The sequence below is a fragment of the Pseudorca crassidens genome, chromosome 14 (genome assembly GCF_039906515.1).
Source record: "Pseudorca crassidens isolate mPseCra1 chromosome 14, mPseCra1.hap1, whole genome shotgun sequence".
In the NCBI taxonomy this organism is placed as follows: Eukaryota; Metazoa; Chordata; class Mammalia; order Artiodactyla; family Delphinidae; genus Pseudorca; species Pseudorca crassidens.
The window spans coordinates 25,969,314-25,986,618 of record NC_090309.1 but is presented as its reverse complement, the minus strand read 5'-3'; the positions used below and the strand labels follow the sequence as shown (position 1 = coordinate 25,986,618).

The 17,305-nt window shown below is 54.3% G+C and overlaps 3 protein-coding genes across 12 annotated transcripts; 1 reads left to right on the top strand and 2 right to left on the bottom strand.

Moving 5' to 3' along the window:
• The first annotated feature begins 3,532 nt into the window (after nt 1-3,532).
• TLX2 (T cell leukemia homeobox 2) lies at nt 3,533-5,289 on the top strand. Its single transcript, XM_067703893.1, has 3 exons — nt 3,533-4,186; nt 4,634-4,871; nt 4,974-5,289. The coding sequence occupies exons 1-3, from the start codon at nt 3,787-3,789 to the stop codon at nt 5,188-5,190; spliced, it is 855 nt and encodes a 284-aa protein (XP_067559994.1). The 5' UTR covers nt 3,533-3,786; the 3' UTR covers nt 5,191-5,289.
• Nucleotides 5,290-6,870: 1,581 nt separating this feature from the next.
• DQX1 (DEAQ-box RNA dependent ATPase 1) lies at nt 6,871-13,980 on the bottom strand. Of its 5 annotated transcripts, XM_067704580.1 has the most exons (12): nt 13,581-13,980; nt 12,960-13,215; nt 12,493-12,686; nt 11,703-12,087; nt 11,117-11,350; nt 10,926-11,025; nt 10,662-10,820; nt 10,393-10,584; nt 8,439-8,558; nt 8,073-8,263; nt 7,546-7,736; nt 6,871-7,325 (listed from the first exon to the last, which is right to left on the bottom strand). In XM_067704580.1, exons 2-12 carry the CDS (start codon nt 13,194-13,196, stop codon nt 7,169-7,171), a joined length of 2,160 nt encoding a protein of 719 aa, XP_067560681.1. In that variant the 5' UTR covers nt 13,197-13,215; nt 13,581-13,980; the 3' UTR covers nt 6,871-7,168. The 5 variants fall into 5 exon arrangements, with proteins under 5 accessions (XP_067560681.1, XP_067560682.1, XP_067560684.1 ...); XM_067704581.1 differs by having other exon boundaries at nt 12,960-13,980; XM_067704583.1 differs by lacking the exon at nt 7,546-7,736.
• A 139-nt stretch (nt 13,981-14,119) lies between these two features.
• On the bottom strand, nt 14,120-17,278 carry AUP1 (AUP1 lipid droplet regulating VLDL assembly factor). 6 transcript variants are annotated; one of them, XM_067704591.1, is made up of 12 exons: nt 16,994-17,152; nt 16,775-16,912; nt 16,545-16,695; nt 16,161-16,345; nt 15,829-15,901; nt 15,664-15,737; nt 15,369-15,435; nt 15,171-15,273; nt 14,921-15,037; nt 14,689-14,804; nt 14,383-14,501; nt 14,120-14,297 (listed from the first exon to the last, which is right to left on the bottom strand). In XM_067704591.1, exons 1-12 carry the CDS (start codon nt 17,041-17,043, stop codon nt 14,261-14,263), a joined length of 1,230 nt encoding a protein of 409 aa, XP_067560692.1. In that variant the 5' UTR covers nt 17,044-17,152; the 3' UTR covers nt 14,120-14,260. The 6 variants fall into 6 exon arrangements, 4 of the variants coding, with proteins under 4 accessions (XP_067560692.1, XP_067560691.1, XP_067560695.1 ...); XM_067704590.1 differs by having other exon boundaries at nt 16,545-16,912; nt 16,994-17,278; XM_067704594.1 differs by lacking the exon at nt 16,775-16,912 and having other exon boundaries at nt 16,994-17,150.
• Between the last annotated feature and the right edge of the window lie 27 nt (nt 17,279-17,305).

Below are 17,305 nucleotides of genomic sequence, written 5' to 3'. Positions count from 1 at the left end.
AAGTTTATTGTATATATTTCCTTTTCACCTGCCTCCCCCACTAGAATGTAAGGTGCTCAATGGCAGGAATTTTTGTTGTATTTACAACTATATTTCGTGGTGGTGATGATGGCCTAGACTAGGCTTTCATCTGTGGAAATGGAAAGGAAGGACTGTGTATGAAACATTTCAAAGAAAAGAATAATAGGAGGAAGTGAATAAGGAGCTTGAGGGGAAGAATTTCCTCCAGCCTGTTGGACTTAAGGTGGCTAGAGTGAAAGCAGGTGGAGCTTGCTAGAAAACTAGAATGGTGGGGTGGAACACAGCAAGTGTCAGAACCAGGGACTGAGGTCTTAGAGTTTTCTGGGTAGCTGTAATAGATGGAACTATTGGAATGGATGAAACCTGAGCAGAGGTAGAGATGGGTAAAGCTGAAGTCTGAGCTCTGAAGAATGCTCACAGTCTTTGGTGGAAGAAGAGAAGTCGGTGGAGGAAAAACATAAGCAGTGACTGTGAATGTCCAAAGATGTAGAATAATATGATATTATGGAAGTCAAAAGAATGGACATTTCAAGAAAAAGTTGATGGTCAGCAAAGTAAAACATGTCAGAGGAGTCCTGGATAACAGACACTGGACACGGGAGCTCTCTGAGAAAGGGTCCATGTAGTGAAGCCAGCTTGCGGTGGGTTAAAAGAATAAATAATGGGGAAATGGAGGCAATGGGTATGGGCAGTAAAAGGGAAAAGGAAACACATAATTTCTCTTGAGAAGTTGGGCGAAGACTTTGTCCAGATAGTAGCAACTTAAGACAGTTGGGGGTAGGAAGGACTAAATTGATAAGAAAAATGATGATACAGGAGTGGGGACATGGCACCAACAGCAGGACGGAAGACAAGATACAGGAGGATGGGCTGGGAATGTGGCCTCTCCCTTTGAAGCTGCAGGTTTGAAGGCCTGAACAGAAACTAGCAGGAACCATCTTGCTAGAGAATCAGGGAACTAGCAAGGTAGAGGCAAGCCGAGAAATTCCTAGGACTGTGGCTGACAGAATTTTTTTTTTTTTTAATCCCCAGAAGATGTGTATATACTACCAGGTTTGTGACCATTCTCCTCCAAGGATCAGTTGGGTAATCTCTGGGTGGCCGTGCCATCTGTGCTGACCTCAAAAGGCAGGATGTAAAAAAAAAAAGGCAGGATGTAGAGTAAGCAGGTATACAGGTCTGCACAATGCTACCTTTTTCACCTGCATTGATTCACTCATTGATTCATTCAAGAAGGATTTATTCCGCTTGATTGGAGACACACTAGTGCTCACTGTCTCCTGAGGCCCACCCCTGGAGTGGGAAAGGGGACTGACAAACTCCTAACCTGCAGGCCAGTCCCCTTGAGAGACTTTATTTACTTTACTGTCTCCCTAGGCTCTTTGTTCTCATCCAGGGAAATCCAGCCCATTGCTATCTCTGAAGGGTTTGCCTGAACAGTAGAGGTTTCATGCTCTCTAGTAGCCCCAACCCCTCTACTGCTGAGAAAAGATGCTTGGAGTTCTGTGAAGGCTAAGGGGAGGTGGTGATATGTTTCCTTCACCAAGACAAAAACAGCTGCCACAGTAGCAGTACCCGCCCCCACCCCCCCCACCCCCCCGCTGCGCCCTCAGCCCCAGCAACCCTTTCAGAAGGGATTGTTGGCAGGGTGGGGGAATAGCTGGAGAATTGGATGATGGAGGTGGACAAGACTGGGTGAGGATGTCACCTATTATTGATGCCCACTGCCTCCCTCCCCCATCATTCACCCCCTTCAGATTGAGGTTTTCTGAGAACACTGAGGGGCTGGTGGCTTTGTGTGACGAGAAAGCCTACTCCCTTCTTTCTCTTCCTTATCTTCCTGCCCAGATGCCCAAATATCATTCCTGGTTCCCTGGAGAGAAAAGACCCCTTACCGTGCCCTAAGCGCCAGGCTGCCAGCCCATCTGCTAGGGAGAAAGGAGGGGCAGAGTTTTCCCCAGGAGATCCTGGAGAATCAACTGGAAGATCCGTGCTCCCAGGGAGACCCATCTACTAGACTTAGAAGGCATTTCGGCTCACACGGGTAACTGGCAGCCTGTAGGGAAGCACCAGAGTGGGCTGCAGCGGAGGGGCTAGAGCTGGCACAGTGGGGTGGGGTACTTTGGCCACCACGTGCCGAGGCAGGCCAAGCTACTCATCGTGCCCACCCTCTGAGGGATGGTAAGAACATCCCCCTCCAGGCGCCCAGTCTCACCGGCTCAGAGGCGCCAGGAACCAGCCCCCCCAACCCCGGGGTCCGGGGCGGGCCGGGGAAGGTAATGTAATTCCGACCCAGCTAACCCGATTATGGAGGCCTGCACCGGGCTGGGTGGCGGCAGGGGCGGGTCTAAGGCACAGGGGCCCGGCCGGCCCCGGGTCCCATCCCGGGGAAGGATGCAGAGTTCACACGCTCCCAGCTCCTGGGTCCTCGGCAAGAGGTCACAAGGTCACCGAGCGGCTTCTGTCTTTCCCCACCTCCCTTCTCTGACACGCTCCAGGCACAGTTTCCTGGGCTTGGGTGGAGTGAAGCAGCTTTGCGAAATGAGGCGGTTAGGATCCTCCGAAGACTTCTGTGAGGTCCCAAGTGTCGCCTGTGGCGATTTCGTCCTCCCGCCTTTGCGGGGGTGGGAGGGAGTGTGTCAGAATAGACTTCCTAGGCGCAGAGTGGAGGGGCAGAGTCCCGCGTTGGTGGTTCCCTGTTGGGGGCAGAACGCCAGCCCCAAGCCCCACTGACCTGAGTTGGCTCCGGTGGAGCCACGGGTCCGCTTTACACCGATTTCAGAAAATCGAAATTCTAAGAAACACTGGGCACCCATTACGGGCGCTCCCGAATGCAGCTAGGGCCCCTATGGGAGAGGCCGGGAGGAGCACCAGGATCACTGGCCCAGAGTAGTTACTCCCCGCCCTAGCCCACCGGACGCCCTGCCACCGCCTTCCCACACCTGTCCTCTTCCCGGGCCTCCAACTCGCCGGCCCCGTTCCCCAGCCGCTTCCCATCTCAGCCAGAAAGCCACAACGAGATTTGGTCTTCGAGGGCATTTAGGCGGGGGCCACAACGAATTCGGGAGTCGTCAGGCAGGACCCATCGGGAGGCGAAGAGTGGGGGCTGTGGGAGGAGGCACCTGCAAGGAAGCCGGTGAGGCCGAGGAAACCCCAAAGGCGGAGGCCAGCGAGGATGGAGTTGCCTTGCGCATCTCGGCTGACTCAGCGCGTAGCGGCCCAAGCACCGGCCCCTCCCGTGCAAGTTCATAACACCCTCGCCACCTTCCCCCCTCCAACACCCCCACCATTCCCGCCGGCCAGTCTTCCCCGCGCTCAGAGCAAACAGGCGTCTCTTCCCCTTTAACAGGCCCGGCCCCGCCCCTGCCCTACCCCCAGCCCCCACTGCCCACCCGAGGCTGATCTGTCAGTCACTGCCCCAGCCCGAGCCGGCCAACCCTCTCCACCCCGGACTCGGGCAGAGGCCCTGGCAGTCCAGCGTCCATCTGCTCTTCAGAGTCAGCAAGGGCGCTCCTGGGGCCCCAGTGGGTCGCGCTCCCCCGGGATGCGAGTCCCTGCGCCGACGCCCGGCAGAGGCCGGCACGGGCGCGGTTACTCCCCGTACACAGGGATGAAGATGTCCTGGGGGCCCCGGGGCCTCTCCACGGCCAGCCCCGCTAACCCCTGAGGCCACCGCCCCAAACGCTCCGCTGCTGGGCTCCCAGAGCTGTTTGGGGCGCCCTCCCCAACTGCCAAGCCTCCTGCGGTCCTCCTTGACGCGGACCCATGGAGCCGGCGGTGCTGGCCTCGCACAACCTCCCGCACCACGAGCCAATCAGCTTCGGAATCGATCAGATCCTGAGCTGCCCGGAACCCCCCGGGAGCGGCCTAGGCCCGGGTCGAGCGGGCCAGGGCCATGGGGAGAGTGTGGCGTTCTCGGGTGGATTTCACGGAGCCACAAGCTACGGCACCGCGGGCTCGCTGGCCCCGCTACCAGGCAGCTCTGGCGTGGGCCCGGGCGGCGTGATCCGCGTCCCGGCGCACCGCCCGCTGCCAGTGCAGCCGCCCGCTGGAGGCGCGCCTGCTGTTCCTGGACCCTCGGGTTTGGGCGGCGCCGGGGGCCTAGCGGGACTCACCTTCCCTTGGATGGACAGCGGCTGCCGCTATGCCAAGGACCGGCTCACTGGTGAGGTTGCCCGATCCCTCCAGCGTCATGCCCCACACTGACCCGGTATCCTCATCTTTGATCCTTCTGCTCCAACTCAAGGTCCCCTTTCGTACCCTCCGCCCCTAATCCCAGGGGATCCTCCCTCAATTGGTATCTCTTGGTCCCGCTGCTGAGAGGCGCTGGGGAGGTAGCTGCCGTCGATGCCCGCGCCCTCCTCTGCAGTTCACTGTCCACACCGCGGGAAGGGCAGGGTGAAGTTACGGGGGACGTCTCTCCCTCACCCAAGTGGGAGGGCCATTTCCGAGGCCTTTTCTTGTCTAGAAGCCTCTACTGGTGCGGGGTCGAGCTTGGGGCACCGTAGGGACCGGGCGCGGGAGCTCTGCAGCATTGGCAGCCGCGCTCTCTTCTCAGTGACACCTCGGGCCGCCCCGAAAAACCTGCCTTGCTCTTTCTTCCTCCCTGTAGCGGCGCTCTCGCCCTTCTCCGGGACGCGCCGTATAGGTCACCCCTACCAAAACCGGACCCCCCCAAAGCGGAAGAAGCCGCGCACATCCTTCTCCCGCTCGCAGGTGCTGGAGCTGGAGCGACGCTTCCTGCGCCAGAAGTACCTGGCCTCGGCCGAGAGGGCGGCGCTGGCCAAGGCCCTGCGCATGACCGACGCGCAGGTCAAGACGTGGTTCCAGAACCGGCGCACCAAGTGGCGGTGAGGCGCGGGGCGGGCGAGGGACCGGGCCGGGCCAAGTGGCGGTGAGGCGTGGGGCGGGCGAGGGCCGGCCTCGCTGACCCCGCGTCTCCGCTCGCCCAGGCGCCAGACGGCCGAGGAGCGCGAGGCAGAGCGGCACCGTGCGGGCCGACTGCTTCTGCACCTCCAGCAGGACGCACTACCGCGGCCGCTACGGCCGCCGCTGCCCCCGGACCCGCTCTGCCTGCACAACTCGTCGCTCTTCGCGCTGCAGAACCTGCAGCCCTGGGCCGAGGACAACAAGGTGGCTTCCGTGTCCGGGCTCGCCTCAGTGGTGTGAGCGACGCCTGCCCGACTGGCCGAGCGCTCTTTTCCGGACTGAGGCGCCGCGTGGAGCCCCGGGCCCGGGGCCTTGGAGCGCACGGCCGCCCACCCCGTGGTTCCGTAGCAGTGGAGCGTGTGAGGAGGAGGTGGCCTCGAGGCTATCGTCAAGAGCTCCTCGGCCACTGCCGTCTCCCAGGCCAGCGTTGTGCTGTTGCCCTGCGCGCTTAATCGTGACCTTTCCCGCCATTTTTCACTTAGACTGTTGCACCGCGGCTGGAACCCGAGGCGCTGAGGGGGCGGGACCTGAAGTATGATAGCCAATGAGATGCGGGGAGGGGGGCGGGCTGGCCAATGGCTGCTCTCTTGAGGGACTCCGGATTCTTCCGTGGGTGTGTTGGAGCTGGGGTTCTGTGTGGCTGGAGTAGGTTTACAGGCCCGGCTGGAATCAGGAGGCTGCAGCCCGCACAAGCCGGGTCTGTAGCAAAGGTGTGAAGGAAGGAAGGAAGACGTCAACGACAGAGGAGTAATGGAGGAGGTGCTGGAAAGCGAGTCTGACTGACCGCGACAGGAACCAGAGGGTTATCTACGCTGGGCGTCTCATCCTTCAACTGTAAAATAATCGCTAAGGACTTTGAGCCCCATGTTGTCTGTGTGTTTAACCGGCTGACTACGTCCTCTCACTTGAGCCTTACAAGTGGGTGGCAGGCGAGACGGATACTTACACACTTAATGGAAAAGAAAATCTGGGAACACTAATCTGGCTCTGGTGTCTCTCGGGGACAGAGAGGGAAGAGGAGGAAGCAATGGACAAAGTTAATGGGCCCAATGGAGTTAGGGTGAGCAGAATTTGGCAAATAATTAGGAAGTGATAGGCCTAAAAATAATCAAAGATAATTCCCAGGTTGGAAATGTAAAGGATCAAGAAATCAATGGTGTTGTGGATGATGAAAGGGAAATTGGGAAGATAGAACCAAGATTAACTCTGCAGGCAAAACTAAATGCTAGACCTAGAGAGAATAAATTCTGGAAAAATGCCTTTTGGGGGAGGTCAGTAGACATCCACATAGAGGTAGGAAATAGATGCAATGATGAGAACAGACAGAATCTCCAAGGGAGGAAACTGAGGCAAAAAGCAAAGTTCTAAGGATTAAAGGTTCCTTTCCATCAATTTCTATAAATACATTTACAATGTGCAAGATGATTGAGGATATCAAAATTAATAGTCCAAAGGAAGAAAAGGGAACGTAGTACCCAGCTGAAAAGAGAAAAGCATGATGTCCTTGAAGTTGTTAGAAAAACTTGTGAGTGGGCCAGGGGCTGCTGGGAAGCTTGTTGATGGAAAGTTAAGAGTTTGGGTATGGCTGCAGTAGCCTTGAGGTTTAAGAAGAGCAGGATTTAAGTTGTATGAGAACAAAAGGGAAGACTTTGTCTGATTCTTATAGCACAGCCTTTCTTTCTCCCCTGGAGGCAAGAGCAGTGTGATAGAGGGAGGTAAGCTTTAGGCAGGGTTAGAGGCCAACTGTAGTCAAACTACTCATGTTCCATGTTAGTGACAGCTAGGTTAGTCATAGTACAAGTCTTGACTAGAGGTGGGAACCAGGCAAGAGGATGTCACTGTTGGAGTTGACTCTTATTCTTTCCTACTAACTCATCTCTAACTCATGGATATTGCAAATGCCGCAGAACCAAACTCAAATTTGACACCATATAAAAAGAACTTTTATAGACCAAAAGGGAACACAAGGATGGGTTTGGCATAAGTTGGGTATATGAAAGGCATGTTAGTTCCTCTCCAATAAATAGAAGAAAGCTAAGGAAAGGGTCCTACTCTGTTTAGACTGATTCGCTCCACTCCCAGCCCACCATTTCTTGGAACTCAGGTTCCAGTATTTGATCCTTAACTTTGGGCTTCTAAATCTGGCTGGCTGCCTAGGTGCTAGCCTGAAGGAAGATCTAATGTAATGAGATGAGCTCAGCTTCACTCCGCAGGCAGGTCACTGCAGGACACAGGCATCTCCAAGCTCTTGGGTGGAGGAAGATTCACTCCCTGTTGAAGAATCTGCCATTTCTTCCCTCAGCTGGTTCAGGAAGTCTTTGCTCTCACTAGGGGGCAAGTTACTCAGGAAGTATGGAGGGGCCAATTCCACCAGCCTGACAGAGACAGTTATAATTAGATGATTTCTGTATCCTCTTTTATAATGCATGTTGTTAAACTTCTTACTACCCCTTCCACAAACCCTGTCTCCTCAAATCATATATTACTACAAACCACTAAGACCCCCTCCTCTTCTTAGGGTCTCTAAATCCCTAGCTTTAATTTTGGCCCCAGGAAGAGGAATGGGTAGTATAAGAGGGTTGTCAGGGAACTCACATCTGTGGTTGAATCTCAGAAACAATGGAAAGGCAGTTGTCTTTGGAAATGGAGAAATTGTGGTAAAGCACCCAGGGCGGGGGTCTGGCAGGAGCCCTGCGGCTTCTGTAGCAGCAGTATGGGGAGAGCTGGGCCACATGCTTATGGGTTAGGAGCAGGTAATTTCCAGTTCCATCTGTGTCTCGGGCCACCTCATTGAAAGACAAAGATATTGAAGGAATAAGTGAGAGTGAAGTGTCAGTCAGTAGAAGAAAGAAAAGGGAGTTGAGAAAGAATTATTAGCAAGGGTGGTGACAGTATTAAAAGTAAAGCATACCTCTAGGTGTTATAGCCCTACCATACTACGATACTGTATGGCATCTCCATAGCCCCTTGTATCCAAAACCTCAAAGGAAAAGTTTCTCCTGGTCCTAAAGAATCCTTTGTATGGCCACCTGGACCCCAATTTCAGAGGTGACATACACCAATCTTTGCTTCCTCTACTTTCTGCTCCTTTTATGACCCTCACCCCAACTCTTTCCCCTAACCTTAAGGAAGTATCCTGACACCAGTGCTTTCTGAAGGGCTCTGCGATTCTGCTCAGAGCCAAAGGCTGGTTGAGACAGGGGAAGTTCAATCCGTTGCATGAGTTCTAGGAGTTCTCCCCGAAGTTTATGGGCTTGGCACAATGCTGCCCAGTTTAGACCCCGAGCCTGGCACCAAGCCTTGTCTGCTCCACCTAGGAACAGAAAGGGACCAGCTATAGCTAAAGCCCTTGAGACCCCCAAAAGAACCCAACCCTTGGCCAAAGGGCTTCCTTTTCCTGGGAATAGAGATCTGTCAGCTGGTTGCACACCACTTCCTCTCTTTGGAAAATCTGGATTCTGTAAGAGGATGCAGATTGGACCACTCACTCTGTATAAAGGCTTCATACACCTGGATCAGAGAGCTGTGATCACCATCCACGTGTTCTAGTGCCCGACGCAGGGCAGCTTCTTCTGCACAGAGTGGAGGACGAGTAAACCCAGGGGCAGCTGGAGGCAGAAGAGAGGAAGTTCATTTTGGGGAATGAGAAAGGACAGCAGTGCACCGAAGAGGTAGAAGTGTCACTTTGGGAACTTTATTCAAAAGACTTCTAGAGACTATGCAGTTTATTAGACATTGAAGATAAATAAATGAAAAAGTCTCTGCCCTCAAGAAGCTTGGGAGAGATCAACAAGTAAGCAAACTTGATAAGCCCAATAGGTGTGCAGGCCAGTATCTGAAGTTTGAGTAGGAATTAGTTCAGTGGAGAAAGGGCAGAGGGAGTATTCTAGACCACGGGGATAGCATGTTTGGAGAACTGCAAGCACCTAGTATATGAGTGGAGGGGATGGCATGTGTGGCAGGGTGGCAGGAGATTAAGCCAGAGTGGTAGGTATGGGCTAGGTTAAGAGAGGCTGGATGTGCTATGCAAATGAGTTTACATTCTGTTTGGAAGGTAGAGAATAGCTGATGAAGAGTTTTTAAAAGTCCACGTGTTTGGAAGAAGTTCACATGATTAGTTAGGAGGCTACTAAAGGAATCCAGCTGAGTAGTGATGAGGTAACACTGGCATTGACTGTGAGTATGGAGACGAACAGGTAAATTTTTTAAAAATTAGGAAAAGTGAAAAATAATAATGAAAAAACCTGGAGGAAGTTTAGTCTAGAATGATGATAGTGGAGCTGCAGAGATGATTGTATGATTTTGTGGTGGTGGTGATGGTGGTGATGTTGGTGGTGGTGGTGGTGGTGGTGAGGGGGTAGTTTAAAAAAGTGCTCAGGCTTGGGCTTCCCTGGTGGCACAGTGGTTAAGAATCTGCCTGCCAATGCAGGGGACATGGGTTCAAGCCCTGGTCTGGGAAGATCCCACATGCCGCGGAGCGGCTGGACCCGTGAGCCATGGCTGCTAAGCCTGCGCGTCCGGAGCCTGTGCTCCTCAAGAAAAGAAGCCACCGCAATGAGAAGCCCACGCACTGCGACGAAGCCCGTGCGCAGCAACGAAGACCTGACACAGCCAATAAATAAATAAGTAAAATAAATTTATTTTTAAAAAAGTGCTCAGGCTCAACAAAAACGACAACAAAAGTGCTTGAGTTCAGTTCTGGGTTGAAGTATTATGGACAATTCTGATAGAAACATCCATCAGGAGTTAGATATATAAATCCAAGATTCAGAAGAATGATATTGTGGCATTTCAGACGATGGGGGTGAATGAACTTGCTCAGAGAGTTCAGGGAATGGGAAGACAAGAGGGGCAAGGACAGAACCCTGAGGTCCAACTTAACAGTGGAGGAGCAGAGGATGAAGCAGAGGAGGAAGAGCTCAAGAGATTAGGGAGTGGCCAGAGGGGTAGGGTGAAAACCACAAGGAGCGGGTCACAGAGGCTTAGGGAGGGGCAATTTTAAGGTGGGAATGGTTGGTGTTCTATGTGTCAAAAGAAAGTCATGAACAGGGGCTCAAAAGTGTTCATTGGGTTAGGTCTCTAGGAGGCCACTGGTGAGCTGAAGGCTGTGTCAGTGTTGTGGTGGGCCTGAAGCTGGAATGCAGCGGGCGAGGAATACCCTAGACTGAACAGGATAGAGATTATTCTGTATAGCCGAAGGGGAGTGTAGGGTTGAGGAAGAGGGGTGCAGTTTTAGTAATAACAGGTAGGAGAGATTTAAGCATATTGAGGGGCAAGAACCAACAGAGAGATCGGAGAGGGATAAGTGGTGAAGCCTAGTTCCTTAGGCACTGTGAGCGCTGGGAGCTAGAGCAAAGTGGAATAGGCTGGTTTTAGGAGCACCAGAACACCAAAGGGAAGGCTGAAGTGGCCATAAGAGCCAGAGAGAGAAGCGATTTATACCAGTGAGCATGGCGGCCAGGGTGAGCATCTCATCCACACAGTCAAACTCGCACGAGGCCAGCAGGGCTTTGGCCAGATCAGGGGCCAGGGGAAATTCTGATAGGATGACTCCCAGGTCTGATAGGTCCCCATTATCATCCAGGGCTGCCAGATAGTCTAAATCTTCCAGGGCCTGCATCAGTGCTTCTGGAGCTGGAGAGGGAACAAGGCTTACAGGGCAGGGGGTCTCAGAGCCTGGACAGCAGGACTTGGGCAGGACGGGTGCTCACCAGGCCGGTCCAGGAAGTGACACTCCCCTGGCTCTGCAATTTGTCTCCTCTTTAGTAGTAATATCAGGGGGCTCAGATTCTCCTCACACACCCTGGGTTGGGGCAGCGGGGGAGCCTCTAGTTCTAGGAAGGACTTAGGATACAGGCAGAGGCAGGATCCTGAGGGGAGAAAGACCTGGGAAAGAAGACCACTGTAGATTTCTCAGGGCTCATGGGTTGGGGACTCTTTTCGTGTTTGATTTCATTGAGGGCAAAGGCTCTTACCTGGTAGGATCCCTGTTGCCCGCAGTCGTCTTGCCTCTGCCTGACACTTGCTGATTGGTCTCAACACTTGGGATTCTGCTCGGATCTGAGGACTGTAAACCTGTCACCACCCCCCAACCAAGGCCAAGACAGATGAGAGAGGGCTATTTCTATCTTTAGCCCCCACGTCCCCTCACCTCTCTTTCACTCACACTTCGAAGCTCCAGTCCTGAGTCAATGACATGTCGGATGGAAGGGAGGGAGAAGGAGAAGTCGGCCAGCCAGTGAGTGACCACAACCTTTCGGGCACCCGATTCTATGTCCTCATACACAGCCTGAACAGCTTGTCCGCAGCCTGGGTGAAGGGGCAGCACCCGTGGTGGAGGCCCTTGGTTCTCCAAGGACCCCCCATCCCTGGACAAGGACTCACAGCACAGGGAAATTTCCTGAGAAAAGGGGTGGGGTGTTAGGGTAGTTCTCACCTTTGTGGGTCACAGACCCCTTTGAAAAACTGATGAAACACTATGGCCCTTCACTCTGAAAAAATGCACATACTCACAAAGTTGGGGTGTTATAATTTCAGGAGCTCACTGAACCACAAATCCCTGCATTGTATGGAATCAAAAAGAGGGTGGTAGACCTTTTTACCCTGAAACCCCAGAGTTTTTCCTCAGGACTCCAATGGAGAGTAAGTACTAGAACTCCAATGTTCCTAACAAGCATTGCTCACATTCCCCCCCGGGACAGGAAGGGACAGACATGAGACATGAGTACCTCCTTTTGCATCCCATGTTTTACCTCCTCACTGGGCAGGTACACTAGCACATCTCCTGGAGCCTCCTTCCGACACAATTCAAGCACAGCTTGGCAGGCAGCTTCCACTCTATCAGTAGGGACAGTGTCCCTGTAGACGGGAGTGGAACACCTGCCAGTCTCTCCAAGTACATGTACAACAGGAGGATTGCCCCAGAAGGCCTGGAGCTTAGGTTCGAGGGCTGGATCAGTAACTACAACCACTCTGGGGTCCCCTGGAAGGTTTCCCAGCCTGGCATCTCGCAGGAGCCCCTGGAGCAAATCTGAGGCCACTGACCGCTCCTGAGCCTCATCCAGCACCAGCACACCCCACGCTCCAGTGCCCCGGGTCGAGGCCACCTCCTGCAGAAGCAGCCTGTCCCAGCAGAACCTGTTGACATTGGCAGTGGGCAGAGGAGTCAGTGTAGACAATGACCAGCCCCAGAAGTCCAGAGGAGCTTCTCCCCAGGGGGCCTAGATTCTGATAGTAAAGATCAGAAAAAGACCCTGTGACTGACTTCCTGCGCCCATGGACCATTACCTGTGACCCACAACCCCACTGGTGACACTGTTCACAAGCTGTACTCCAGTTAGGAAAGTGAGACTTTCATGATGAGGGTGAGGTTGAATGTCTGAGGTCCCTGGCTGGGGTTAAAGGGCTGAATTCAGCAGTTGCATCATGCATGATTTAAAGGGTGAGCTAGGCTGAGGGAGGGAATGGTGAGATATCAGAAGACTGGGCTTGTTTCTACTGGATGAGGGGAAGATCTGGGGTCAGGCCTGCAGGGGGCCACACCTGAGCAGGGTGTCAGGCCCAGTGCAGTCCTCTTGGGGGATGCTGTATCCAACCTCATGACCCAGGGTCAGGTCCATTTCATCAGCAACTTGCAGGGCCAAGCTCAGGGCTGCCAGAGGGTAGGGCTGAGTCACAGTTACCCGGCCCTTCTGGAAACCCCTGGCCAGCACAAACTCTGCACACCACTGTGGGATCTGGGGTAAGGGTAGGGAAGGACAATCAGTCAGTAAGATATAGAACTCCAGTCAAAAGTGCTGGGGGAGCTGTGGCCAGTTTAATCTCTTATTTGGGGAGTCCCCTGGTCCTTCACCAGCTACCCTGGGGCCAGCCTGTCTCCTTTTACCCACCTCCCTTATTACTCCACACAGCTCCGCCCTGCCCCCCACCCCCCTCCCCCGCCTCCCTTGTCCCGGGAAGAGCCAGTTCCCTAGCCCCTCCGTTTGTCCACTCCCAGAATCTTCCCCAACCTGGGTGCTCTTGCCAGAGCCAGGCTCTCCAGACACCAGCACCACTCCACTGGGGCTACTCTCCAACTGCTCCAAGAAGATAAAGCGAGCAGCCCAGATAGGCAAGGATCGGCGCTGCTCAAGCAGCTCGTAGTAGCGGGAAGAGAAGGGGAGCCCGTCAAAGGGGTTCACAGCCAGTTCAGAATCCCCAGGGTTTGGGCCAGACTCTTCTTCCAGCCCGAGAACCTGAGAGGCCATGGTGGCTGTCTAGCAGGACCTACAGGAGGCAGGGCAGACATCAAGGCCTCGTATTTGGTGACTGACACCATCTGCCCACCTCAGCCCTGATCCCTAACCTGTACCCTCAAGTGATAATGCCCCGGGGTCCATCCTTCCCAGTATTTCTTGCCTGCCAGGAAAACAGTGGAGAGTTGAGTCTCCACGTAAGGGACTATCAAAAGTGGACTATTACCCTGTAGTCAGATAGTAAAAATCCTTTGACTAACACAGGGGTCCTCAGGGGCAGCAAGAATTCTATGAGACATGGTAATCTGTGGGAAGGTCCCCAAGGGAACAGAATGAAGAATCAGAGGAGCGGGGTAGGAATCAGGGAGCAGGGCCACAAGGATCCTGGATTCAAACCTGCTTGCAGCTCTGAGACGTGTCAGGATGGCAGCCAGTTCCAGACCCACACAGCAAGTCACCAATAACCCTGACCTGCTGTGAGGTACAAAGGTAAATTCCGGCTCCACCCACACCCTGGGGTGTGCCTCAACAGTCCTAAAGACTGTTTTGGGGTGGGGCCATGTGCTCCACCTTATTTAATCTGGTCAGCGGCCTATGGAAAATAGGCTCAAGCCACCACACTGAGCATGTGTGAACTCTGCAGACTTTGTGTACTGTGCTCATTAGTGAAAGGCATCCTGGGACTTGCAGTTTTACAGCTTTTTCCTCACGTACCTGGGCTGAACACCCAAGCTAGGGTCCAGTTGCTTCTGGGCCTTCAGCTCAGTTACATTTCCTTAATATCACGCATTTCTTGACATGAGAAGGTGATTGCAGACAGTTCCATTCTGACCACCCCCACAAACCCACAAGGAAGCCCTCATCCCTGATCCCTACAACCAAGGGAAAAGGAACTTGCTATGGGGCTTCTGAGACCCAGAGAGGCAACAGAGACCGTGAGTGAAAACCCTGAATTTAATGTGATATTGGGGGGAGCCCCATCCCTCCCTTTTTACCACCCACCCATCCAGCCTGTTGTGAGTTGGGTGAGGGCTGCCCCCAGTCTCCGTCCTGCGGCTCTGGGTGCCATCCTGTACTCAGTCAGCCTCCTGGGCCTGCCTCTCTGTGAATCTCCTGTGGGACATAAGGAGAAGACACTGTATGGGTTTTGTCGTATACAATCGGCCCCTTCCTACCCGCTGTTCTCTAAGCCCCTCACCTTCTTGCGTATTCATACAGCGCCTGCTTGCGCTCCTGCAGATTCTCCTGCCGGGCCCAGGAGGACTTGGCAAATGTTAGGGCTGTGGGCTGAGGGGTCGCCGGGCCAGAGCTGGGGAACTGAGGTGATCACAATGTCAGAGGGCTTGCGAAGTCATCATCATTAAACACGCATCGAATGCCTACTTTGCAAGAGAGGCACTGTGCTAGGGTCTCAGGATCAAAAAAACAGACGTCAGGGACAGGGGATATGCAGACTGTCCCATCCCACCCCAAGTCTTGGACCTGCCCATTTTCTGGGTCTCACCTTGGGCGTGGAGGCTGTGGGAAGGGCCTGGGTCCTCTCAGTGATGTCTTCAGGCATGAAAGTTACAGCTCCCTCAAGCAGATTAGTGATAGTCAAGTCTACACAGCCAGTCCTGGCTGGGCAGAAGGGAAGAGAGAACAGGACAGTCTGTTTCCCTGTTCACCTTCTCCCTTCACCACCCACTTCCCCTCTCTATGCCTGTCTCCTTACGTGAGTCTACCCTTTCTCATACCCAGGTCTCTCTGGATGACACCCAGTGGCACATGAGGTAAAACCTCCTTCACTCTCTGAGCCAGAGTTGCCAACTGCACATCAGGAGAAGGTCCAGGGGAGGGAGGGAAAGACTGGGCTGCAAAAAAGAAATACGAAATAAGGTGAGTGGAGAACTAGGAGGACGGAGAGGCTGACTAGTACAGGCATAAGGAAGAAAGCACAACAGACTGAAAAAAAGCTAAAAAGCTTTGTGTCCAGAGGCCACACACCTGACTGGGGACGCAATCTGGGGTGTCTCTGTCGCTTCATGTGCTCTGCTTTGTCTGCTGGAGTGAGTTGTGTCCCTGTCTGGCCCAACTCTTTGGCCACCAGCTAGGGAGAATTGGAAGATTGGAAGTTTCTTAAGTCTTCCTCTCCTTCCCCATAAGGAAAGAACCCACCTCCACCCTGCCTGTGTCCCCTACCACCTGTTGTACACGGAGGGAGAACTCCTCACTCCCCTCCCCCAGCTGTCGATGAACAGGACGAAGCCACCTGAAAAAAACAACCCAGGACCATGTTGGGGGCACCCACTCTCCACTCTGATACCTCTTTTCTTGGAACAGTGGTGGTGAGGATAAGGGAGATAGTAAATACTTTATATTGCCTCTGTGGTAGGACCTTGATATTAAAAGATCTGCAAATGGACAGGACAGAGGCAACTACTTCCTTGACCTTGAGACGAGTTTCTCCCAGCCACCAAAAAGTGAGGACAGTTAATACCTTACTTGATACACCGTGAAAGGGACGAAAAGTGACCACAGCAGTTCTGAGACCCAGGAGGCATCTGACACCGTCTGAGGGGAGGGCATGAGTGAGGTCTAAGCCAGGGCCAGGAGTGGGAAACTTCCCCTCCAAACCCAGAGCTTCCCTGTTGAACACACTCACCACAGAAACTAGGGGTCTCTGGACTCGCAGGGTAAGAGGCTGTACCACATCCTGGATAGAAAATGGCCAGGAACTAAAAGAGGGAAGAGATAGTAGGATGGGATTCCAGCCAACCCAGTCAGCAGCTCATACCCGACTTAAAAACGGGTAACTGTCAAACTGTACAAGTAGAAATATGGAGAATAAACAGATTCAGGGGAAAGAAGTAAAAGTGGACAGAAAGTAAATGAACTAGTAAGGGAGGGGGTAGGTCTGAAAAAGGCTGTGAAAACCCAAGGGCTCCCAGGCCTGACCACCTACACAGTTGGAGACAGATACCTGTGCTCACCCACCTGAAGCGCAGGAGCCCCTCCCGGCCATTGGTGGCCTCTTCCTCGGGGAATAGCAGCAGAGGGGTGGGGGGAAGCCTCGTTGAAGCACAGAATCTCTTGAGTGACTCCACCAACTCCCCCCGCCCATCCATCTCCATGAAGCCCCGAGACCAGCACACAAAGCTGGGGGGACTATTGAGTAGAGGCTGGGAATGGGAAGGAGAGAAAGAAAGAAAAAAGAATGTTGGGAAATGAGAAAAACTGACAAATGGGTAGAAAAAGGGGGTCAGAGGTAAGGGTCAGTATCTTGTGGTCCCCAAAGGAAACCCGGACACGGAGAGGGGAGCCTTGAGCTGGGCCCCAGGGAACCGCCCCGTGGCACTCTCGGCTTCGTCCCTAACTCACGGTGCTACAGCTGGTGAGCAAGTTGACTATGTTGTGGTCGAAAGGTGTCACGTGGTTGGAAATGAGGACCCTGACGCGGTGATCTCGGAGTCCGGAGTCCTCCTGCCGGGCCACGAGCCCCAGCACTGCACACATGGTCCGCACCACGAACCTGGGAACGCCGGCAGTGGTGACTGCGCGGCCTCCGGCCAGGCCCAGCCCCGACCCTCCCCGAGCGCCCGGGTCGGAACCTGCGAAGGACGCTGTCTGGTAGCGCGCAGCTGACCAGGAAGACGTGGATCCCAAGAAAGACGCGCAGGACGAGAAGGCAGAACCCGACTGGAGCGTAGAGCAGCAGCGCGAGAAGCAGGAAGCCGTCACCCGGGAGCCTGGGGGGCGAAAGGCGGGGTGATCGGGTGCCGAAGGCCAACTGGACGCGGGAGCCGGTCTCTTCCCTCCGGGGATCTTACCGGTGCGAATCAAAGAGCCGCTCCGGCCCCGGCGACGGGGGAGGCTCCATTGCCGCCGCTTTAGGGGTGCCGGGCCAACGCCGCCGCCATCTTCGCACCCCGCCGCAGGGGCTCTTGGGAAGGCGGAGTCTTCGGGCATCCGCCCAGGGTGCCGGGACCCGAAATCCTGAGGCGCCCCGGAAGGGCTAGCGGTCCCAGCATGCCTCGCGGGCCCTTTGACCACCTCATAACTCGCGTCCCACTGGGACCACAATTCCCGGCATTCGCGGGGCGGGGGCGGAGTCGGCCTTCCGGAATCCTTGGTTCCGGCGT